This window comes from Trypanosoma melophagium, assembly GCF_022059095.1.
Source record: "Trypanosoma melophagium isolate St. Kilda chromosome Unknown ctg51segment0, whole genome shotgun sequence".
NCBI lineage: Eukaryota > Euglenozoa > Kinetoplastea > Trypanosomatida > Trypanosomatidae > Trypanosoma > Trypanosoma melophagium.
Window position 1 is genome coordinate 1 of NW_027125188.1, and position 24,067 is coordinate 24,067.

General features: G+C 48.9%; 9 protein-coding genes across 9 annotated transcripts; all 9 read right to left on the reverse strand.

Annotated features, from left to right (window-relative positions):
* Window positions 1–9: 9 nt before the first annotated feature.
* LSM04_002271 (Phosphate transporter) lies at window positions 10–948 on the reverse strand (the record flags this gene model as incomplete). The annotated part of the gene is made up of 1 exon (XM_067333584.1): window positions 10–948. A coding segment is annotated over one exon (939 nt), but the record flags the coding sequence as incomplete, so codon positions are not given.
* Window positions 949–2,208: 1,260 nt separating this feature from the next.
* On the reverse strand, window positions 2,209–3,803 carry LSM04_002313 (Phosphate transporter; the record flags this gene model as incomplete). Its single annotated transcript, XM_067333585.1, has 2 exons — window positions 2,209–2,474; window positions 2,516–3,803. The coding sequence occupies 2 exons, from the start codon at window positions 3,801–3,803 to the stop codon at window positions 2,209–2,211; spliced, it is 1,554 nt and encodes a 517-aa protein (XP_067187130.1).
* Window positions 3,804–5,081: 1,278 nt separating this feature from the next.
* Window positions 5,082–6,676, reverse strand: LSM04_006457 (Phosphate transporter; the record flags this gene model as incomplete). Its single annotated transcript, XM_067333586.1, has 2 exons — window positions 5,082–5,347; window positions 5,389–6,676. The coding sequence occupies 2 exons, from the start codon at window positions 6,674–6,676 to the stop codon at window positions 5,082–5,084; spliced, it is 1,554 nt and encodes a 517-aa protein (XP_067187137.1).
* Window positions 6,677–7,957: 1,281 nt separating this feature from the next.
* On the reverse strand, window positions 7,958–9,553 carry LSM04_003019 (Phosphate transporter; the record flags this gene model as incomplete). Its single annotated transcript, XM_067333587.1, has 1 exon — window positions 7,958–9,553. One exon carries the CDS (start codon window positions 9,551–9,553, stop codon window positions 7,958–7,960), a length of 1,596 nt encoding a protein of 531 aa, XP_067187134.1.
* A 1,279-nt stretch (window positions 9,554–10,832) lies between these two features.
* On the reverse strand, window positions 10,833–12,427 carry LSM04_002257 (Phosphate transporter; the record flags this gene model as incomplete). Its single annotated transcript, XM_067333588.1, has 2 exons — window positions 10,833–11,098; window positions 11,140–12,427. 2 exons carry the CDS (start codon window positions 12,425–12,427, stop codon window positions 10,833–10,835), a joined length of 1,554 nt encoding a protein of 517 aa, XP_067187128.1.
* A 1,280-nt stretch (window positions 12,428–13,707) lies between these two features.
* On the reverse strand, window positions 13,708–15,302 carry LSM04_002449 (Phosphate transporter; the record flags this gene model as incomplete). The annotated part of the gene is made up of 2 exons (XM_067333589.1): window positions 13,708–13,973; window positions 14,015–15,302. The coding sequence occupies 2 exons, from the start codon at window positions 15,300–15,302 to the stop codon at window positions 13,708–13,710; spliced, it is 1,554 nt and encodes a 517-aa protein (XP_067187131.1).
* A 1,288-nt stretch (window positions 15,303–16,590) lies between these two features.
* Window positions 16,591–18,186, reverse strand: LSM04_009605 (Phosphate transporter; the record flags this gene model as incomplete). Its single annotated transcript, XM_067333590.1, has 1 exon — window positions 16,591–18,186. One exon carries the CDS (start codon window positions 18,184–18,186, stop codon window positions 16,591–16,593), a length of 1,596 nt encoding a protein of 531 aa, XP_067187139.1.
* Window positions 18,187–19,471: 1,285 nt separating this feature from the next.
* Window positions 19,472–21,067, reverse strand: LSM04_001739 (Phosphate transporter; the record flags this gene model as incomplete). Its single annotated transcript, XM_067333591.1, has 1 exon — window positions 19,472–21,067. One exon carries the CDS (start codon window positions 21,065–21,067, stop codon window positions 19,472–19,474), a length of 1,596 nt encoding a protein of 531 aa, XP_067187127.1.
* Window positions 21,068–22,344: 1,277 nt separating this feature from the next.
* On the reverse strand, window positions 22,345–23,940 carry LSM04_007984 (Phosphate transporter; the record flags this gene model as incomplete). The annotated part of the gene is made up of 1 exon (XM_067333592.1): window positions 22,345–23,940. One exon carries the CDS (start codon window positions 23,938–23,940, stop codon window positions 22,345–22,347), a length of 1,596 nt encoding a protein of 531 aa, XP_067187138.1.
* Between the last annotated feature and the right edge of the window lie 127 nt (window positions 23,941–24,067).

A 24,067-nucleotide genomic window follows, 5' to 3' on the forward strand; every position in this document is an offset into this window, starting at 1 on the left:
ATCAGAGACTCCCGGATTTGCAGTGGCCACGTTGTCCGTTCCGTCAGTGTGGCGGGTGCCCGCATGACACTCTCCAGCAGCTGCGTCTGCAGCGCCACTTGCAGGGCTGTCTTCCTTACCGTCAACGAGCTCCCGCTCCACCTCCTCTGCCGACACCCCCTGCTCCTCCGCCCGCCGTGCAGCCTTCTCCGTCATTATTCTCACGCGTCGCCGCAGCAACGGAATAAACGCAATGGAGAGAACGCCGGTGCCGGCACCAATGATAGCAGCCACCCAGGCGGCTTTATTCACATCCCAGTGGAGGCGCGCCTCAGCTCCCTTGAACAGCACAAAGAAAGATTCCAGGAAGAACGTCACGGCAACAATGATCGGGATGGCGTACATCGCCCGTTTCACGGAGTTCGCAGGACGCATCACCAGAAAGCGGATCAGCCCGTATATAGTTGCGGCGGCAATTCCAGTGAACAGGGGCGAGATGAACCACGACACCACAATAGGAACAAAGCCGTTCACGAAAGGAAAGTCGTCCTTCTTTTTCGCCCATGACACGCCGCCACCGCCACCGTACACAAGCGCAAACCCCATAATCCCGCCTGCAATGCTGTGCGTCGATGACACAGGAAGACTCAGCATAGTCGCCAGTACAAGCCATGCAAACGCAGCGCCAAGCGCACACAACATGCCGTACATCAGAATATACGGCTCACTGGAGAACGTTGACGCATCTGCAATGCCTTCGGAGATCGTCGAGGTCACCGCGGCGCCAAGAGAAACGGCTCCAGCAAACTCACAGACAGCGGCAAGGACGACAATCTGAGGCAGTGTCAAGATGCGGGACCCGTATGTGGTGCCAAAGGCATTGGCAAGATCATTCATTCCAACACCGCATCCCGTGAGGAAGGCAAGAATACCGCCAACCACGGTAATCCATAGGTACGGGTTAACCATTGAGAGGTTCGCTGGCTTTTCTGTTGAGGAAACGCAATATGCAGTGATATGTGCTCTTCACAAGGCTTTTGCGAGTATATGTGCGTGTGTATGTGTGTTTATTTTTCGTAGTAACGTGCAACTAACAGTGCAATTTGATGTTCCGAAAGCAAAAAATTAAAGAAAAAAAAGGAAAAGGAAGAAAGAGCAAAATTAATCGAGGGAGTCGTCGCTGAAAACCACTGGGTAGGTGATGTTTGATTTCTTCTTCTGTTTTCCAATACGCTCTCATTATGGAGGAAATGAAGCGTACACAAAAAAAAATGATATATTTCTTCACTATACCTGAACTTATTGGGGTGTACTAGATATGTGCTCTTATTGTCTTCTTTCTCTTTTTGCAGGATTTGCTGTATTACTTAGGGACTCACGTTATTGGCTCTAGATTTCACTTATATATATATGTTGAGAGGAATTGCAGCTGCCTTGCGATTTGATTTGCAAAGCACACCTAACTATATGTAGAGGATAGACAATGCGCAGGTGCAGAATCCCTACTATCCGCAATGCGGTGCGAGTCACGGCAACCTCGCGTCACCTCTACAAATTCTTTAGAGCACAAAAGCAAATCTTTATTGAGTATTCTTGTTTTTATGCTTTACAAAAATGTCCTCGGCAATGCATAGCAGCGTGATAAAGCCTCTATAGAAATTTTAGTGGGTTCCAGTATTTATTACACAAGAACGTTCATTAACGGTCTTTTCTTCATGTCTCTCAATGCAGAAAAAAAAGGGAGGCTGTAAACACCTGATGTCTCCTCGATACTTTCATTCCTATCATATTCTCAATTACAAAACACAAGTTAATTATTTTCACAGTTACAGGGTAGCGAGGACAGTGTTACAGCGAGAGAGTGCAGCACAGGGCCCTCAATTTACTGGCGCCACAAACCGGAATATCCCGACACGCAACACCAGGGCGCCATCGACAAATTCCTTCTTCTTTTTCCAGTTTCAGAACCGAGTGCAACTAAAAATTGCCAAGAAGGGTGAAAAATAAAATTCAACAAGTTAAAGAAAAAAATTATCCAAGAAAAAAAAAACAGGAACCGATGCAACCCATTCCCGGAACACTCACACTATAGGGGGCGCAACTCCATTACATTTTTGCCTATCCCTTGACTGCTGGTTTTATTTTCAGTAACCGATTTAGGGTCATTCTACTAAATTTTTCAAAGAAAATACAAATTTATATAACATACCATCGGAACAACGAACAAAACTACGCTGAAAGGCTCGGTGCATAGATGCCCTGTGCGAAGAACAGTGCAGAGAGTGAACCGGTAATGGCAACAGTCATAATCCAGCCGGCGTAAAGCTTGGCCACAATCATCCAGCGTACCTTCCAGAAACCAACGTCCATCATACTAATCCCAACCACAGCGCCGGTGATGCAGTGAGTAGAAGAAATTGGCACACCGTAGCCAGAGGCAAACGAGACAACGAGTGCTGTGGAGAGTTCTGCACAAAAGCCGCGGCTCGGGTGATCTTCGTCACACGATCGCCAAGCAGCCTCATGATCTTCAGACCAAACGTGGCAAGACCAACCACCAGACCGGCACCACCAAGGCACAGAATCCATATGGGAATGTCAACCTTCGATACCACACGTTGGTGCAGATACACTGAGTATATGGCGGCGAATGGTCCAATAGCCTTACTCACATCACTTGCACCGTGCGCGAACGAGGCGCAGATCGCCGTGAACACCTGCAGGTACCGGAACACAAGCTCCGCACGGTTGTCGTAGAGTTGCACCTCGAACGTGGGCAGGTCCTCCGTATCCCGGCGGCTCTCGTCCCCGCTGCTGTCAGTATCACCCACAACCGCGGCAGTGAGCGGCCCGTTCGATTTCTTGCCGGACGCATCATCAGAGACTCCCGGATTTGCAGTGGCCACGTTGTCCGTTCCGTCAGTGTGGCGGGTGCCCGCATGACACTCTCCAGCAGCTGCGTCTGCAGCGCCACTTGCAGGGCTGTCTTCCTTACCGTCAACGAGCTCCCGCTCCACCTCCTCTGCCGACACCCCCTGCTCCTCCGCCCGCCGTGCAGCCTTCTCCGTCATTATTCTCACGCGTCGCCGCAGCAACGGAATAAACGCAATGGAGAGAACGCCGGTGCCGGCACCAATGATAGCAGCCACCCAGGCGGCTTTATTCACATCCCAGTGGAGGCGCGCCTCAGCTCCCTTGAACAGCACAAAGAAAGATTCCAGGAAGAACGTCACGGCAACAATGATCGGGATGGCGTACATCGCCCGTTTCACGGAGTTCGCAGGACGCATCACCAGAAAGCGGATCAGCCCGTATATAGTTGCGGCGGCAATTCCAGTGAACAGGGGCGAGATGAACCACGACACCACAATAGGAACAAAGCCGTTCACGAAAGGAAAGTCGTCCTTCTTTTTCGCCCATGACACGCCGCCACCGCCACCGTACACAAGCGCAAACCCCATAATCCCGCCTGCAATGCTGTGCGTCGATGACACAGGAAGACTCAGCATAGTCGCCAGTACAAGCCATGCAAACGCAGCGCCAAGCGCACACAACATGCCGTACATCAGAATATACGGCTCACTGGAGAACGTTGACGCATCTGCAATGCCTTCGGAGATCGTCGAGGTCACCGCGGCGCCAAGAGAAACGGCTCCAGCAAACTCACAGACAGCGGCAAGGACGACAATCTGAGGCAGTGTCAAGATGCGGGACCCGTATGTGGTGCCAAAGGCATTGGCAAGATCATTCATTCCAACACCGCATCCCGTGAGGAAGGCAAGAATACCGCCAACCACGGTAATCCATAGGTACGGGTTAACCATTGAGAGGTTCGCTGGCTTTTCTGTTGAGGAAACGCAATATGCAGTGATATGTGCTCTTCACAAGGCTTTTGCGAGTATATGTGCGTGTGTATGTGTGTTTATTTTTCGTAGTAACGTGCAACTAACAGTGCAATTTGATGTTCCGAAAGCAAAAAATTAAAGAAAAAAAAGAAAAAATAAAGAAAAAAAAGGAAAAGGAAGAAAGAGCAAAATTAATCGAGGGAGTCGTCGCTGAAAACCACTGGGTAGGTGATGTTTGATTTCTTCTTCTGTTTTCCAATACGCTCTCATTATGGAGGAAATGAAGCGTACACAAAAAAATGATATATTTCTTCACTATACCTGAACTTATTGGGGTGTACTAGATATGTGCTCTTATTGTCTTCTTTCTCTTTTTGCAGGATTTGCTGTATTACTTAGGGACTCACGTTATTGGCTCTAGATTTCACTTATATATATATGTTGAGAGGAATTGCAGCTGCCTTGCGATTTGATTTGCAAAGCACACCTAACTATATGTAGAGGATAGACAATGCGCAGGTGCAGAATCCCTACTATCCGCAATGCGGTGCGAGTCACGGCAACCTCGCGTCACCTCTACAAATTCTTTAGAGCACAAAAGCAAATCTTTATTGAGTATTCTTGTTTTTATGCTTTACAAAAATGTCCTCGGCAATGCATAGCAGCGTGATAAAGCCTCTATAGAAATTTTAGTGGGTTCCAGTATTTATTACACAAGAACGTTCATTAACGGTCTTTTCTTCATGTCTCTCAATGCAGAAAAAAAAGGGAGGCTGTAAACACCTGATGTCTCCTCGATACTTTCATTCCTATCATATTCTCAATTACAAAACACAAGTTAATTATTTTCACAGTTACAGGGTAGCGAGGACAGTGTTACAGCGAGAGAGTGCAGCACAGGGCCCTCAATTTACTGGCGCCACAAACCGGAATATCCCGACACGCAACACCAGGGCGCCATCGACAAATTCCTTCTTCTTTTTTCCAGTTTCAGAACCGAGTGCAACTAAAAATTGCCAAGAAGGGTGAAAAATAAAATTCAACAAGTTAAAGAAAAAAAATTATCCAAGAAAAAAAACAGGAACCGATGCAACCCATTCCCGGAACACTCACACTATAGGGGGCGCAACTCCATTACATTTTTGCCTATCCCTTGACTGCTGGTTTTATTTTCAGTAACCGATTTAGGGTCATTCTACTAAATTTTTCAAAGAAAATACAAATTTATATAACATACCATCGGAACAACGAACAAAACTACGCTGAAAGGCTCGGTGCATAGATGCCCTGTGCGAAGAACAGTGCAGAGAGTGAACCGGTAATGGCAACAGTCATAATCCAGCCGGCGTAAAGCTTGGCCACAATCATCCAGCGTACCTTCCAGAAACCAACGTCCATCATACTAATCCCAACCACAGCGCCGGTGATGCAGTGAGTAGAAGAAATTGGCACACCGTAGCCAGAGGCAAACGAGACAACGAGTGCTGTGGAGAGTTCTGCACAAAAGCCGCGGCTCGGGTGATCTTCGTCACACGATCGCCAAGCAGCCTCATGATCTTCAGACCAAACGTGGCAAGACCAACCACCAGACCGGCACCACCAAGGCACAGAATCCATATGGGAATGTCAACCTTCGATACCACACGTTGGTGCAGATACACTGAGTATATGGCGGCGAATGGTCCAATAGCCTTACTCACATCACTTGCACCGTGCGCGAACGAGGCGCAGATCGCCGTGAACACCTGCAGGTACCGGAACACAAGCTCCGCACGGTTGTCGTAGAGTTGCACCTCGAACGTGGGCAGGTCCTCCGTATCCCGGCGGCTCTCGTCCCCGCTGCTGTCAGTATCACCCACAACCGCGGCAGTGAGCGGCTCGTTCGATTTCTTGCCGGACGCATCATCAGAGACTCCCGGATTTGCAGTGGCCACGTTGTCCGTTCCGTCAGTGTGGCGGGTGCCCGCATGACACTCTCCAGCAGCTGCGTCTGCAGCGCCACTTGCAGGGCTGTCTTCCTTACCGTCAACGAGCTCCCGCTCCACCTCCTCTGCCGACACCCCCTGCTCCTCCGCCCGCCGTGCAGCCTTCTCCGTCATTATTCTCACGCGTCGCCGCAGCAACGGAATAAACGCAATGGAGAGAACGCCGGTGCCGGCACCAATGATAGCAGCCACCCAGGCGGCTTTATTCACATCCCAGTGGAGGCGCGCCTCAGCTCCCTTGAACAGCACAAAGAAAGATTCCAGGAAGAACGTCACGGCAACAATGATCGGGATGGCGTACATCGCCCGTTTCACGGAGTTCGCAGGACGCATCACCAGAAAGCGGATCAGCCCGTATATAGTTGCGGCGGCAATTCCAGTGAACAGGGGCGAGATGAACCACGACACCACAATAGGAACAAAGCCGTTCACGAAAGGAAAGTCGTCCTTCTTTTTCGCCCATGACACGCCGCCACCGCCACCGTACACAAGCGCAAACCCCATAATCCCGCCTGCAATGCTGTGCGTCGATGACACAGGAAGACTCAGCATAGTCGCCAGTACAAGCCATGCAAACGCAGCGCCAAGCGCACACAACATGCCGTACATCAGAATATACGGCTCACTGGAGAACGTTGACGCATCTGCAATGCCTTCGGAGATCGTCGAGGTCACCGCGGCGCCAAGAGAAACGGCTCCAGCAAACTCACAGACAGCGGCAAGGACGACAATCTGAGGCAGTGTCAAGATGCGGGACCCGTATGTGGTGCCAAAGGCATTGGCAAGATCATTCATTCCAACACCGCATCCCGTGAGGAAGGCAAGAATACCGCCAACCACGGTAATCCATAGGTACGGGTTAACCATTGAGAGGTTCGCTGGCTTTTCTGTTGAGGAAACGCAATATGCAGTGATATGTGCTCTTCACAAGGCTTTTGCGAGTATATGTGCGTGTGTATGTGTGTTTATTTTTCGTAGTAACGTGCAACTAACAGTGCAATTTGATGTTCCGAAAGCAAAAAATTAAAGAAAAAAAAGAAAAAATAAAGAAAAAAAAGGAAAAGGAAGAAAGAGCAAAATTAATCGAGGGAGTCGTCGCTGAAAACCACTGGGTAGGTGATGTTTGATTTCTTCTTCTGTTTTCCAATACGCTCTCATTATGGAGGAAATGAAGCGTACACAAAAAAAAATGATATATTTCTTCACTATACCTGAACTTATTGGGGTGTACTAGATATGTGCTCTTATTGTCTTCTTTCTCTTTTTGCAGGATTTGCTGTATTACTTAGGGACTCACGTTATTGGCTCTAGATTCCACTTATATATATATGTTGAGAGGAATTGCAGCTGCCTTGCGATTTGATTTGCAAAGCACACCTAACTATATGTAGAGGATAGACAATGCGCAGGTGCAGAATCCCTACTATCCGCAATGCGGTGCGAGTCACGGCAACCTCGCGTCACCTCTACAAATTCTTTAGAGCACAAAAGCAAATCTTTATTGAGTATTCTTGTTTTTATGCTTTACAAAAATGTCCTCGGCAATGCATAGCAGCGTGATAAAGCCTCTATAGAAATTTTAGTGGGTTCCAGTATTTATTACACAAGAACGTTCATTAACGGTCTTTTCTTCATGTCTCTCAATGCAGAAAAAAAAGGGAGGCTGTAAACACCTGATGTCTCCTCGATACTTTCATTCCTATCATATTCTCAATTACAAAACACAAGTTAATTATTTTCACAGTTACAGGGTAGCGAGGACAGTGTTACAGCGAGAGAGTGCAGCACAGGGCCCTCAATTTACTGGCGCCACAAACCGGAATATCCCGACACGCAACACCAGGGCGCCATCGACAAATTCCTTCTTCTTTTTTCCAGTTTCAGAACCGAGTGCAACTAAAAATTGCCAAGAAGGGTGAAAAATAAAATTCAACAAGTTAAAGAAAAAAAATTATCCAAGAAAAAAAAACAGGAACCGATGCAACCCATTCCCGGAACACTCACACTATAGGGGGCGCAACTCCATTACATTTTTGCCTATCCCTTGACTGCTGGTTTTATTTTCAGTAACCGATTTAGGGTCATTCTACTAAATTTTTCAAAGAAAATACAAATTTATATAACATACCATCGGAACAACGAACAAAACTACGCTGAAAGGCTCGGTGCATAGATGCCCTGTGCGAAGAACAGTGCAGAGAGTGAACCGGTAATGGCAACAGTCATAATCCAGCCGGCGTAAAGCTTGGCCACAATCATCCAGCGTACCTTCCAGAAACCAACGTCCATCATACTAATCCCAACCACAGCGCCGGTGATGCAGTGAGTAGAAGAAATTGGCACACCGTAGCCAGAGGCAAACGAGACAACGAGTGCTGTGGAGAGTTCTGCACAAAAGCCGCGGCTCGGAGTGATCTTCGTCACACGATCGCCAAGCAGCCTCATGATCTTCAGACCAAACGTGGCAAGACCAACCACCAGACCGGCACCACCAAGGCACAGAATCCATATGGGAATGTCAACCTTCGATACCACACGTTGGTGCAGATACACTGAGTATATGGCGGCGAATGGTCCAATAGCCTTACTCACATCACTTGCACCGTGCGCGAACGAGGCGCAGATCGCCGTGAACACCTGCAGGTACCGGAACACAAGCTCCGCACGGTTGTCGTAGAGTTGCACCTCGAACGTGGGCAGGTCCTCCGTATCCCGGCGGCTCTCGTCCCCGCTGCTGTCAGTATCACCCACAACCGCGGCAGTGAGCGGCCCGTTCGATTTCTTGCCGGACGCATCATCAGAGACTCCCGGATTTGCAGTGGCCACGTTGTCCGTTCCGTCAGTGTGGCGGGTGCCCGCATGACACTCTCCAGCAGCTGCGTCTGCAGCGCCACTTGCAGGGCTGTCTTCCTTACCGTCAACGAGCTCCCGCTCCACCTCCTCTGCCGACACCCCCTGCTCCTCCGCCCGCCGTGCAGCCTTCTCCGTCATTATTCTCACGCGTCGCCGCAGCAACGGAATAAACGCAATGGAGAGAACGCCGGTGCCGGCACCAATGATAGCAGCCACCCAGGCGGCTTTATTCACATCCCAGTGGAGGCGCGCCTCAGCTCCCTTGAACAGCACAAAGAAAGATTCCAGGAAGAACGTCACGGCAACAATGATCGGGATGGCGTACATCGCCCGTTTCACGGAGTTCGCAGGACGCATCACCAGAAAGCGGATCAGCCCGTATATAGTTGCGGCGGCAATTCCAGTGAACAGGGGCGAGATGAACCACGACACCACAATAGGAACAAAGCCGTTCACGAAAGGAAAGTCGTCCTTCTTTTTCGCCCATGACACGCCGCCACCGCCACCGTACACAAGCGCAAACCCCATAATCCCGCCTGCAATGCTGTGCGTCGATGACACAGGAAGACTCAGCATAGTCGCCAGTACAAGCCATGCAAACGCAGCGCCAAGCGCACACAACATGCCGTACATCAGAATATACGGCTCACTGGAGAACGTTGACGCATCTGCAATGCCTTCGGAGATCGTCGAGGTCACCGCGGCGCCAAGAGAAACGGCTCCAGCAAACTCACAGACAGCGGCAAGGACGACAATCTGAGGCAGTGTCAAGATGCGGGACCCGTATGTGGTGCCAAAGGCATTGGCAAGATCATTCATTCCAACACCGCATCCCGTGAGGAAGGCAAGAATACCGCCAACCACGGTAATCCATAGGTACGGGTTAACCATTGAGAGGTTCGCTGGCTTTTCTGTTGAGGAAACGCAATATGCAGTGATATGTGCTCTTCACAAGGCTTTTGCGAGTATATGTGCGTGTGTATGTGTGTTTATTTTTCGTAGTAACGTGCAACTAACAGTGCAATTTGATGTTCCGAAAGCAAAAAATTAAAGAAAAAAAAGAAAAAATAAAGAAAAAAAAGGAAAAGGAAGAAAGAGCAAAATTAATCGAGGGAGTCGTCGCTGAAAACCACTGGGTAGGTGATGTTTGATTTCTTCTTCTGTTTTCCAATACGCTCTCATTATGGAGGAAATGAAGCGTACACAAAAAAAAATGATATATTTCTTCACTATACCTGAACTTATTGGGGTGTACTAGATATGTGCTCTTATTGTCTTCTTTCTCTTTTTGCAGGATTTGCTGTATTACTTAGGGACTCACGTTATTGGCTCTAGATTCCACTTATATATATATGTTGAGAGGAATTGCAGCTGCCTTGCGATTTGATTTGCAAAGCACACCTAACTATATGTAGAGGATAGACAATGCGCAGGTGCAGAATCCCTACTATCCGCAATGCGGTGCGAGTCACGGCAACCTCGCGTCACCTCTACAAATTCTTTAGAGCACAAAAGCAAATCTTTATTGAGTATTCTTGTTTTTATGCTTTACAAAAATGTCCTCGGCAATGCATAGCAGCGTGATAAAGCCTCTATAGAAATTTTAGTGGGTTCCAGTATTTATTACACAAGAACGTTCATTAACGGTCTTTTCTTCATGTCTCTCAATGCAGAAAAAAAAGGGAGGCTGTAAACACCTGATGTCTCCTCGATACTTTCATTCCTATCATATTCTCAATTACAAAACACAAGTTAATTATTTTCACAGTTACAGGGTAGCGAGGACAGTGTTACAGCGAGAGAGTGCAGCACAGGGCCCTCAATTTACTGGCGCCACAAACCGGAATATCCCGACACGCAACACCAGGGCGCCATCGACAAATTCCTTCTTCTTTTTCCAGTTTCAGAACCGAGTGCAACTAAAAATTGCCAAGAAGGGTGAAAAATAAAATTCAACAAGTTAAAGAAAAAAATTATCCAAGAAAAAAAAACAGGAACCGATGCAACCCATTCCCGGAACACTCACACTATAGGGGGCGCAACTCCATTACATTTTTGCCTATCCCTTGACTGCTGGTTTTATTTTCAGTAACCGATTTAGGGTCATTCTACTAAATTTTTCAAAGAAAATACAAATTTATATAACATACCATCGGAACAACGAACAAAACTACGCTGAAAGGCTCGGTGCATAGATGCCCTGTGCGAAGAACAGTGCAGAGAGTGAACCGGTAATGGCAACAGTCATAATCCAGCCGGCGTAAAGCTTGGCCACAATCATCCAGCGTACCTTCCAGAAACCAACGTCCATCATACTAATCCCAACCACAGCGCCGGTGATGCAGTGAGTAGAAGAAATTGGCACACCGTAGCCAGAGGCAAACGAGACAACGAGTGCTGTGGAGAGTTCTGCACAAAAGCCGCGGCTCGGGTGATCTTCGTCACACGATCGCCAAGCAGCCTCATGATCTTCAGACCAAACGTGGCAAGACCAACCACCAGACCGGCACCACCAAGGCACAGAATCCATATGGGAATGTCAACCTTCGATACCACACGTTGGTGCAGATACACTGAGTATATGGCGGCGAATGGTCCAATAGCCTTACTCACATCACTTGCACCGTGCGCGAACGAGGCGCAGATCGCCGTGAACACCTGCAGGTACCGGAACACAAGCTCCGCACGGTTGTCGTAGAGTTGCACCTCGAACGTGGGCAGGTCCTCCGTATCCCGGCGGCTCTCGTCCCCGCTGCTGTCAGTATCACCCACAACCGCGGCAGTGAGCGGCCCGTTCGATTTCTTGCCGGACGCATCATCAGAGACTCCCGGATTTGCAGTGGCCACGTTGTCCGTTCCGTCAGTGTGGCGGGTGCCCGCATGACACTCTCCAGCAGCTGCGTCTGCAGCGCCACTTGCAGGGCTGTCTTCCTTACCGTCAACGAGCTCCCGCTCCACCTCCTCTGCCGACACCCCCTGCTCCTCCGCCCGCCGTGCAGCCTTCTCCGTCATTATTCTCACGCGTCGCCGCAGCAACGGAATAAACGCAATGGAGAGAACGCCGGTGCCGGCACCAATGATAGCAGCCACCCAGGCGGCTTTATTCACATCCCAGTGGAGGCGCGCCTCAGCTCCCTTGAACAGCACAAAGAAAGATTCCAGGAAGAACGTCACGGCAACAATGATCGGGATGGCGTACATCGCCCGTTTCACGGAGTTCGCAGGACGCATCACCAGAAAGCGGATCAGCCCGTATATAGTTGCGGCGGCAATTCCAGTGAACAGGGGCGAGATGAACCACGACACCACAATAGGAACAAAGCCGTTCACGAAAGGAAAGTCGTCCTTCTTTTTCGCCCATGACACGCCGCCACCGCCACCGTACACAAGCGCAAACCCCATAATCCCGCCTGCAATGCTGTGCGTCGATGACACAGGAAGACTCAGCATAGTCGCCAGTACAAGCCATGCAAACGCAGCGCCAAGCGCACACAACATGCCGTACATCAGAATATACGGCTCACTGGAGAACGTTGACGCATCTGCAATGCCTTCGGAGATCGTCGAGGTCACCGCGGCGCCAAGAGAAACGGCTCCAGCAAACTCACAGACAGCGGCAAGGACGACAATCTGAGGCAGTGTCAAGATGCGGGACCCGTATGTGGTGCCAAAGGCATTGGCAAGATCATTCATTCCAACACCGCATCCCGTGAGGAAGGCAAGAATACCGCCAACCACGGTAATCCATAGGTACGGGTTAACCATTGAGAGGTTCGCTGGCTTTTCTGTTGAGGAAACGCAATATGCAGTGATATGTGCTCTTCACAAGGCTTTTGCGAGTATATGTGCGTGTGTATGTGTGTTTATTTTTCGTAGTAACGTGCAACTAACAGTGCAATTTGATGTTCCGAAAGCAAAAAATTAAAGAAAAAAAAGAAAAAATAAAGAAAAAAAAGGAAAAGGAAGAAAGAGCAAAATTAATCGAGGGAGTCGTCGCTGAAAACCACTGGGTAGGTGATGTTTGATTTCTTCTTCTGTTTTCCAATACGCTCTCATTATGGAGGAAATGAAGCGTACACAAAAAAAAATGATATATTTCTTCACTATACCTGAACTTATTGGGGTGTACTAGATATGTGCTCTTATTGTCTTCTTTCTCTTTTTGCAGGATTTGCTGTATTACTTAGGGACTCACGTTATTGGCTCTAGATTCCACTTATATATATATGTTGAGAGGAATTGCAGCTGCCTTGCGATTTGATTTGCAAAGCACACCTAACTATATGTAGAGGATAGACAATGCGCAGGTGCAGAATCCCTACTATCCGCAATGCGGTGCGAGTCACGGCAACCTCGCGTCACCTCTACAAATTCTTTAGAGCACAAAAGCAAATCTTTATTGAGTATTCTTGTTTTTATGCTTTACAAAAATGTCCTCGGCAATGCATAGCAGCGTGATAAAGCCTCTATAGAAATTTTAGTGGGTTCCAGTATTTATTACACAAGAACGTTCATTAACGGTCTTTTCTTCATGTCTCTCAATGCAGAAAAAAAAGGGAGGCTGTAAACACCTGATGTCTCCTCGATACTTTCATTCCTATCATATTCTCAATTACAAAACACAAGTTAATTATTTTCACAGTTACAGGGTAGCGAGGACAGTGTTACAGCGAGAGAGTGCAGCACAGGGCCCTCAATTTACTGGCGCCACAAACCGGAATATCCCGACACGCAACACCAGGGCGCCATCGACAAATTCCTTCTTCTTTTTCCAGTTTCAGAACCGAGTGCAACTAAAAATTGCCAAGAAGGGTGAAAAATAAAATTCAACAAGTTAAAGAAAAAAAATTATCCAAGAAAAAAAAACAGGAACCGATGCAACCCATTCCCGGAACACTCACACTATAGGGGGCGCAACTCCATTACATTTTTGCCTATCCCTTGACTGCTGGTTTTATTTTCAGTAACCGATTTAGGGTCATTCTACTAAATTTTTCAAAGAAAATACAAATTTATATAACATACCATCGGAACAACGAACAAAACTACGCTGAAAGGCTCGGTGCATAGATGCCCTGTGCGAAGAACAGTGCAGAGAGTGAACCGGTAATGGCAACAGTCATAATCCAGCCGGCGTAAAGCTTGGCCACAATCATCCAGCGTACCTTCCAGAAACCAACGTCCATCATACTAATCCCAACCACAGCGCCGGTGATGCAGTGAGTAGAAGAAATTGGCACACCGTAGCCAGAGGCAAACGAGACAACGAGTGCTGTGGAGAGTTCTGCACAAAAGCCGCGGCTCGGGTGATCTTCGTCACACGATCGCCAAGCAGCCTCATGATCTTCAGACCAAACGTGGCAAGACCAACCACCAGACCGGCACCACCAAGGCACAGAATCCATATGGGAATGTCAACCTTCGATACCACACGTTGGTGCAGATACACTGAGTATATGGCGGCGAATGGTCCAATAGCCTTACTCACATCACTTGCACCGTGCGCGAACGAGGCGCAGATCGCCGTGAACACCTGCAGGTACCGGAACACAAGCTCCGCACGGTTGTCGTAGAGTTGCACCTCGAACGTGGGCAGGTCCTCCGTATCCCGGCGGCTCTCGTCCCCGCTGCTGTCAGTATCACCCACAACCGCGGCAGTGAGCGGCTCGTTCGATTTCTTGCCGGACGCATCATCAGAGACTCCCGGATTTGCAGTGGCCACGTTGTCCGTTCCGTCAGTGTGGCGGGTGCCCGCATGACACTCTCCAGCAGCTGCGTCTGCAGCGCCACTTGCAGGGCTGTCTTCCTTACCGTCAACGAGCTCCCGCTCCACCTCCTCTGCCGACACCCCCTGCTCCTCCGCCCGCCGTGCAGCCTTCTCCGTCATTATTCTCACGCGTCGCCGCAGCAACGGAATAAACGCAATGGAGAGAACGCCGGTGCCGGCACCAATGATAGCAGCCACCCAGGCGGCTTTATTCACATCCCAGTGGAGGCGCGCCTCAGCTCCCTTGAACAGCACAAAGAAAGATTCCAGGAAGAACGTCACGGCAACAATGATCGGGATGGCGTACATCGCCCGTTTCACGGAGTTCGCAGGACGCATCACCAGAAAGCGGATCAGCCCGTATATAGTTGCGGCGGCAATTCCAGTGAACAGGGGCGAGATGAACCACGACACCACAATAGGAACAAAGCCGTTCACGAAAGGAAAGTCGTCCTTCTTTTTCGCCCATGACACGCCGCCACCGCCACCGTACACAAGCGCAAACCCCATAATCCCGCCTGCAATGCTGTGCGTCGATGACACAGGAAGACTCAGCATAGTCGCCAGTACAAGCCATGCAAACGCAGCGCCAAGCGCACACAACATGCCGTACATCAGAATATACGGCTCACTGGAGAACGTTGACGCATCTGCAATGCCTTCGGAGATCGTCGAGGTCACCGCGGCGCCAAGAGAAACGGCTCCAGCAAACTCACAGACAGCGGCAAGGACGACAATCTGAGGCAGTGTCAAGATGCGGGACCCGTATGTGGTGCCAAAGGCATTGGCAAGATCATTCATTCCAACACCGCATCCCGTGAGGAAGGCAAGAATACCGCCAACCACGGTAATCCATAGGTACGGGTTAACCATTGAGAGGTTCGCTGGCTTTTCTGTTGAGGAAACGCAATATGCAGTGATATGTGCTCTTCACAAGGCTTTTGCGAGTATATGTGCGTGTGTATGTGTGTTTATTTTTCGTAGTAACGTGCAACTAACAGTGCAATTTGATGTTCCGAAAGCAAAAAATTAAAGAAAAAAAAGAAAAAATAAAGAAAAAAAAGGAAAAGGAAGAAAGAGCAAAATTAATCGAGGGAGTCGTCGCTGAAAACCACTGGGTAGGTGATGTTTGATTTCTTCTTCTGTTTTCCAATACGCTCTCATTATGGAGGAAATGAAGCGTACACAAAAAAAAAATGATATATTTCTTCACTATACCTGAACTTATTGGGGTGTACTAGATATGTGCTCTTATTGTCTTCTTTCTCTTTTTGCAGGATTTGCTGTATTACTTAGGGACTCACGTTATTGGCTCTAGATTTCACTTATATATATATATATATGTTGAGAGGAATTGCAGCTGCCTTGCGATTTGATTTGCAAAGCACACCTAACTATATGTAGAGGATAGACAATGCGCAGGTGCAGAATCCCTACTATCCGCAATGCGGTGCGAGTCACGGCAACCTCGCGTCACCTCTACAAATTCTTTAGAGCACAAAAGCAAATCTTTATTGAGTATTCTTGTTTTTATGCTTTACAAAAATGTCCTCGGCAATGCATAGCAGCGTGATAAAGCCTCTATAGAAATTTTAGTGGGTTCCAGTATTTATTACACAAGAACGTTCATTAACGGTCTTTTCTTCATGTCTCTCAATGCAGAAAAAAAAGGGAGGCTGTAAACACCTGATGTCTCCTCGATACTTTCATTCCTATCATATTCTCAATTACAAAACACAAGTTAATTATTTTCACAGTTACAGGGTAGCGAGGACAGTGTTACAGCGAGAGAGTGCAGCACAGGGCCCTCAATTTACTGGCGCCACAAACCGGAATATCCCGACACGCAACACCAGGGCGCCATCGACAAATTCCTTCTTCTTTTTTCCAGTTTCAGAACCGAGTGCAACTAAAAATTGCCAAGAAGGGTGAAAAATAAAATTCAACAAGTTAAAGAAAAAAAATTATCCAAGAAAAAAAAACAGGAACCGATGCAACCCATTCCCGGAACACTCACACTATAGGGGGCGCAACTCCATTACATTTTTGCCTATCCCTTGACTGCTGGTTTTATTTTCAGTAACCGATTTAGGGTCATTCTACTAAATTTTTCAAAGAAAATACAAATTTATATAACATACCATCGGAACAACGAACAAAACTACGCTGAAAGGCTCGGTGCATAGATGCCCTGTGCGAAGAACAGTGCAGAGAGTGAACCGGTAATGGCAACAGTCATAATCCAGCCGGCGTAAAGCTTGGCCACAATCATCCAGCGTACCTTCCAGAAACCAACGTCCATCATACTAATCCCAACCACAGCGCCGGTGATGCAGTGAGTAGAAGAAATTGGCACACCGTAGCCAGAGGCAAACGAGACAACGAGTGCTGTGGAGAGTTCTGCACAAAAGCCGCGGCTCGGAGTGATCTTCGTCACACGATCGCCAAGCAGCCTCATGATCTTCAGACCAAACGTGGCAAGACCAACCACCAGACCGGCACCACCAAGGCACAGAATCCATATGGGAATGTCAACCTTCGATACCACACGTTGGTGCAGATACACTGAGTATATGGCGGCGAATGGTCCAATAGCCTTACTCACATCACTTGCACCGTGCGCGAACGAGGCGCAGATCGCCGTGAACACCTGCAGGTACCGGAACACAAGCTCCGCACGGTTGTCGTAGAGTTGCACCTCGAACGTGGGCAGGTCCTCCGTATCCCGGCGGCTCTCGTCCCCGCTGCTGTCAGTATCACCCACAACCGCGGCAGTGAGCGGCCCGTTCGATTTCTTGCCGGACGCATCATCAGAGACTCCCGGATTTGCAGTGGCCACGTTGTCCGTTCCGTCAGTGTGGCGGGTGCCCGCATGACACTCTCCAGCAGCTGCGTCTGCAGCGCCACTTGCAGGGCTGTCTTCCTTACCGTCAACGAGCTCCCGCTCCACCTCCTCTGCCGACACCCCCTGCTCCTCCGCCCGCCGTGCAGCCTTCTCCGTCATTATTCTCACGCGTCGCCGCAGCAACGGAATAAACGCAATGGAGAGAACGCCGGTGCCGGCACCAATGATAGCAGCCACCCAGGCGGCTTTATTCACATCCCAGTGGAGGCGCGCCTCAGCTCCCTTGAACAGCACAAAGAAAGATTCCAGGAAGAACGTCACGGCAACAATGATCGGGATGGCGTACATCGCCCGTTTCACGGAGTTCGCAGGACGCATCACCAGAAAGCGGATCAGCCCGTATATAGTTGCGGCGGCAATTCCAGTGAACAGGGGCGAGATGAACCACGACACCACAATAGGAACAAAGCCGTTCACGAAAGGAAAGTCGTCCTTCTTTTTCGCCCATGACACGCCGCCACCGCCACCGTACACAAGCGCAAACCCCATAATCCCGCCTGCAATGCTGTGCGTCGATGACACAGGAAGACTCAGCATAGTCGCCAGTACAAGCCATGCAAACGCAGCGCCAAGCGCACACAACATGCCGTACATCAGAATATACGGCTCACTGGAGAACGTTGACGCATCTGCAATGCCTTCGGAGATCGTCGAGGTCACCGCGGCGCCAAGAGAAACGGCTCCAGCAAACTCACAGACAGCGGCAAGGACGACAATCTGAGGCAGTGTCAAGATGCGGGACCCGTATGTGGTGCCAAAGGCATTGGCAAGATCATTCATTCCAACACCGCATCCCGTGAGGAAGGCAAGAATACCGCCAACCACGGTAATCCATAGGTACGGGTTAACCATTGAGAGGTTCGCTGGCTTTTCTGTTGAGGAAACGCAATATGCAGTGATATGTGCTCTTCACAAGGCTTTTGCGAGTATATGTGCGTGTGTATGTGTGTTTATTTTTCGTAGTAACGTGCAACTAACAGTGCAATTTGATGTTCCGAAAGCAAAAATTAAAGAAAAAAAGGAAAAATAAAGAAAAAAAAGGAAAAGGAAGAAAGAGCAAAATTAATCGAGGGAGTCGTCGCTGAAAACCACTGGGTAGGTGATGTTTGATTTCTTCTTCTGTTTTCCAATACGCTCTCATTATGGAGGAAATGAAGCGTACACAAAAAAAAATGATATATTTCTTCACTATACCTGAACTTATTGGGGTGTACTAGATATGTGCTCTTATTGTCTTCTTTCTCTTTTTGCAGGATTTGCTGTATTACTTAGGGACTCACGTTATTGGCTCTAGATTCCACTTATATATATATATATATGTTGAGAGGAATTGCAGCTGCCTTGCGATTTGATTTGCAAAGCACACCTAACTATATGTAGAGGATAGACAATGCGCAGGTGCAGAATCCCTACTATCCGCAATGCGGTGCGAGTCACGGCAACCTCGCGTCACCTCTACAAATTCTTTAGAGCACAAAAGCAAATCTTTATTGAGTATTCTTGTTTTTATGCTTTACAAAAATGTCCTCGGCAATGCATAGCAGCGTGATAAAGCCTCTATAGAAATTTTAGTGGGTTCCAGTATTTATTACACAAGAACGTTCATTAACGGTCTTTTCTTCATGTCTCTCAATGCAGAAAAAAAAGGGAGGCTGTAAACACCTGATGTCTCCTCGATACTTTCATTCCTATCATATTCTCAATTACAAAACACAAGTTAATTATTTTCACAGTTACAGGGTAGCGAGGACAGTGTTACAGCGAGAGAGTGCAGCACAGGGCCCTCAATTTACTGGCGCCACAAACCGGAATATCCCGACACGCAACACCAGGGCGCCATCGACAAATTCCTTCTTCTTTTTTCCAGTTTCAGAACCGAGTGCAACTAAAAATTGCCAAGAAGGGTGAAAAATAAAATTCAACAAGTTAAAGAAAAAAAATTATCCAAGAAAAAAAAACAGGAACCGATGCAACCCATTCCCGGAACACTCACACTATAGGGGGCGCAACTCCATTACATTTTTGCCTATCCCTTGACTGCTGGTTTTATTTTCAGTAACCGATTTAGGGTCATTCTACTAAATTTTTCAAAGAAAATACAAATTTATATAACATACCATCGGAACAACGAACAAAACTACGCTGAAAGGCTCGGTGCATAGATGCCCTGTGCGAAGAACAGTGCAGAGAGTGAACCGGTAATGGCAACAGTCATAATCCAGCCGGCGTAAAGCTTGGCCACAATCATCCAGCGTACCTTCCAGAAACCAACGTCCATCATACTAATCCCAACCACAGCGCCGGTGATGCAGTGAGTAGAAGAAATTGGCACACCGTAGCCAGAGGCAAACGAGACAACGAGTGCTGTGGAGAGTTCTGCACAAAAGCCGCGGCTCGGAGTGATCTTCGTCACACGATCGCCAAGCAGCCTCATGATCTTCAGACCAAACGTGGCAAGACCAACCACCAGACCGGCACCACCAAGGCACAGAATCCATATGGGAATGTCAACCTTCGATACCACACGTTGGTGCAGATACACTGAGTATATGGCGGCGAATGGTCCAATAGCCTTACTCACATCACTTGCACCGTGCGCGAACGAGGCGCAGATCGCCGTGAACACCTGCAGGTACCGGAACACAAGCTCCGCACGGTTGTCGTAGAGTTGCACCTCGAACGTGGGCAGGTCCTCCGTATCCCGGCGGCTCTCGTCCCCGCTGCTGTCAGTATCACCCACAACCGCGGCAGTGAGCGGCCCGTTCGATTTCTTGCCGGACGCATCATCAGAGACTCCCGGATTTGCAGTGGCCACGTTGTCCGTTCCGTCAGTGTGGCGGGTGCCCGCATGACACTCTCCAGCAGCTGCGTCTGCAGCGCCACTTGCAGGGCTGTCTTCCTTACCGTCAACGAGCTCCCGCTCCACCTCCTCTGCCGACACCCCCTGCTCCTCCGCCCGCCGTGCAGCCTTCTCCGTCATTATTCTCACGCGTCGCCGCAGCAACGGAATAAACGCAATGGAGAGAACGCCGGTGCCGGCACCAATGATAGCAGCCACCCAGGCGGCTTTATTCACATCCCAGTGGAGGCGCGCCTCAGCTCCCTTGAACAGCACAAAGAAAGATTCCAGGAAGAACGTCACGGCAACAATGATCGGGATGGCGTACATCGCCCGTTTCACGGAGTTCGCAGGACGCATCACCAGAAAGCGGATCAGCCCGTATATAGTTGCGGCGGCAATTCCAGTGAACAGGGGCGAGATGAACCACGACACCACAATAGGAACAAAGCCGTTCACGAAAGGAAAGTCGTCCTTCTTTTTCGCCCATGACACGCCGCCACCGCCACCGTACACAAGCGCAAACCCCATAATCCCGCCTGCAATGCTGTGCGTCGATGACACAGGAAGACTCAGCATAGTCGCCAGTACAAGCCATGCAAACGCAGCGCCAAGCGCACACAACATGCCGTACATCAGAATATACGGCTCACTGGAGAACGTTGACGCATCTGCAATGCCTTCGGAGATCGTCGAGGTCACCGCGGCGCCAAGAGAAACGGCTCCAGCAAACTCACAGACAGCGGCAAGGACGACAATCTGAGGCAGTGTCAAGATGCGGGACCCGTATGTGGTGCCAAAGGCATTGGCAAGATCATTCATTCCAACACCGCATCCCGTGAGGAAGGCAAGAATACCGCCAACCACGGTAATCCATAGGTACGGGTTAACCATTGAGAGGTTCGCTGGCTTTTCTGTTGAGGAAACGCAATATGCAGTGATATGTGCTCTTCACAAGGCTTTTGCGAGTATATGTGCGTGTGTATGTGTGTTTATTTTTCGTAGTAACGTGCAACTAACAGTGCAATTTGATGTTCCGAAAGCAAAAAATTAAAGAAAAAAGAAAAATAAAGAAAAAAAAGGAAAAGGAAGAAAGAGCAAAATTAATCGAGGGAGTCGTCGCTGAAAACCACTGGGTAGGTGATGTTTGATTTCTTCTTCTGTTTTCCAATACGCTCTCATTATGGAGGAAATGAAGCGTACACAAAAAAAAATGATATATTTCTTCACTATACCTGAACTTATTGGGGTGTACTAGATATGTGCTCTTATTGTCTTCTTTCTCTTTTTGCAGGATTTGCTGTATTACTTAGGGACTCACGTTATTGGCTCTAGATTCCACTTATATATATATGTTGAGAGGAATTGCAGCTGCCTTGCGATTTGATTTGCAAAGCACACCTAACTATATGTAGAGGATAGACAATGCGCAGGTGCAGAATCCCTACTATCCGCAATGCGGTGCGAGTCACGGCAACCTCGCGTCACCTCTACAAATTCTTTAGAGCACAAAAGCAAATCTTTATTGAGTATTCTTGTTTTTATGCTTTACAAAAATGTCCTCGGCAATGCATAGCAGCGTGATAAAGCCTCTATAGAAATTTTAGTGGGTTCCAGTATTTATTACACAAGAACGTTCATTAACGGTCTTTTCTTCATGTCTCTCAATGCAGAAAAAAAAGGGAGGCTGTAAACACCTGATGTCTCCTCGATACTTTCATTCCTATCATATTCTCAATTACAAAACACAAGTTAATTATTTTCACAGTTACAGGGTAGCGAGGACAGTGTTACAGCGAGAGAGTGCAGCACAGGGCCCTCAATTTACTGGCGCCACAAACCGGAATATCCCGACACGCAACACCAGGGCGCCATCGACAAATTCCTTCTTCTTTTTCCAGTTTCAGAACCGAGTGCAACTAAAAATTGCCAAGAAGGGTGAAAAATAAAATTCAACAAGTTAAAGAAAAAAAATTATCCAAGAAAAAAAAACAGGAACCGATGCAACCCATTCCCGGAACACTCACACTATAGGGGGCGCAACTCCATTACATTTTTGCCTATCCCTTGACTGCTGGTTTTATTTTCAGTAACCGATTTAGGGTCATTCTACTAAATTTTTCAAAGAAAATACAAATTTATATAACATACCATCGGAACAACGAACAAAACTACGCTGAAAGGCTCGGTGCATAGATGCCCTGTGCGAAGAACAGTGCAGAGAGTGAACCGGTAATGGCAACAGTCATAATCCAGCCGGCGTAAAGCTTGGCCACAATCATCCAGCGTACCTTCCAGAAACCAACGTCCATCATACTAATCCCAACCACAGCGCCGGTGATGCAGTGAGTAGAAGAAATTGGCACACCGTAGCCAGAGGCAAACGAGACAACGAGTGCTGTGGAGAGTTCTGCACAAAAGCCGCGGCTCGGAGTGATCTTCGTCACACGATCGCCAAGCAGCCTCATGATCTTCAGACCAAACGTGGCAAGACCAACCACCAGACCGGCACCACCAAGGCACAGAATCCATATGGGAATGTCAACCTTCGATACCACACGTTGGTGCAGATACACTGAGTATATGGCGGCGAATGGTCCAATAGCCTTACTCACATCACTTGCACCGTGCGCGAACGAGGCGCAGATCGCCGTGAACACCTGCAGGTACCGGAACACAAGCTCCGCACGGTTGTCGTAGAGTTGCACCTCGAACGTGGGCAGGTCCTCCGTATCCCGGCGGCTCTCGTCCCCGCTGCTGTCAGTATCACCCACAACCGCGGCAGTGAGCGGCCCGTTCGATTTCTTGCCGGACGCATCATCAGAGACTCCCGGATTTGCAGTGGCCACGTTGTCCGTTCCGTCAGTGTGGCGGGTGCCCGCATGACACTCTCCAGCAGCTGCGTCTGCAGCGCCACTTGCAGGGCTGTCTTCCTTACCGTCAACGAGCTCCCGCTCCACCTCCTCTGCCGACACCCCCTGCTCCTCCGCCCGCCGTGCAGCCTTCTCCGTCATTATTCTCACGCGTCGCCGCAGCAACGGAATAAACGCAATGGAGAGAACGCCGGTGCCGGCACCAATGATAGCAGCCACCCAGGCGGCTTTATTCACATCCCAGTGGAGGCGCGCCTCAGCTCCCTTGAACAGCACAAAGAAAGATTCCAGGAAGAACGTCACGGCAACAATGATCGGGATGGCGTACATCGCCCGTTTCACGGAGTTCGCAGGACGCATCACCAGAAAGCGGATCAGCCCGTATATAGTTGCGGCGGCAATTCCAGTGAACAGGGGCGAGATGAACCACGACACCACAATAGGAACAAAGCCGTTCACGAAAGGAAAGTCGTCCTTCTTTTTCGCCCATGACACGCCGCCACCGCCACCGTACACAAGCGCAAACCCCATAATCCCGCCTGCAATGCTGTGCGTCGATGACACAGGAAGACTCAGCATAGTCGCCAGTACAAGCCATGCAAACGCAGCGCCAAGCGCACACAACATGCCGTACATCAGAATATACGGCTCACTGGAGAACGTTGACGCATCTGCAATGCCTTCGGAGATCGTCGAGGTCACCGCGGCGCCAAGAGAAACGGCTCCAGCAAACTCACAGACAGCGGCAAGGACGACAATCTGAGGCAGTGTCAAGATGCGGGACCCGTATGTGGTGCCAAAGGCATTGGCAAGATCATTCATTCCAACACCGCATCCCGTGAGGAAGGCAAGAATACCGCCAACCACGGTAATCCATAGGTACGGGTTAACCATTGAGAGGTTCGCTGGCTTTTCTGTTGAGGAAACGCAATATGCAGTGATATGTGCTCTTCACAAGGCTTTTGCGAGTATATGTGCGTGTGTATGTGTGTTTATTTTTCGTAGTAACGTGCAACTAACA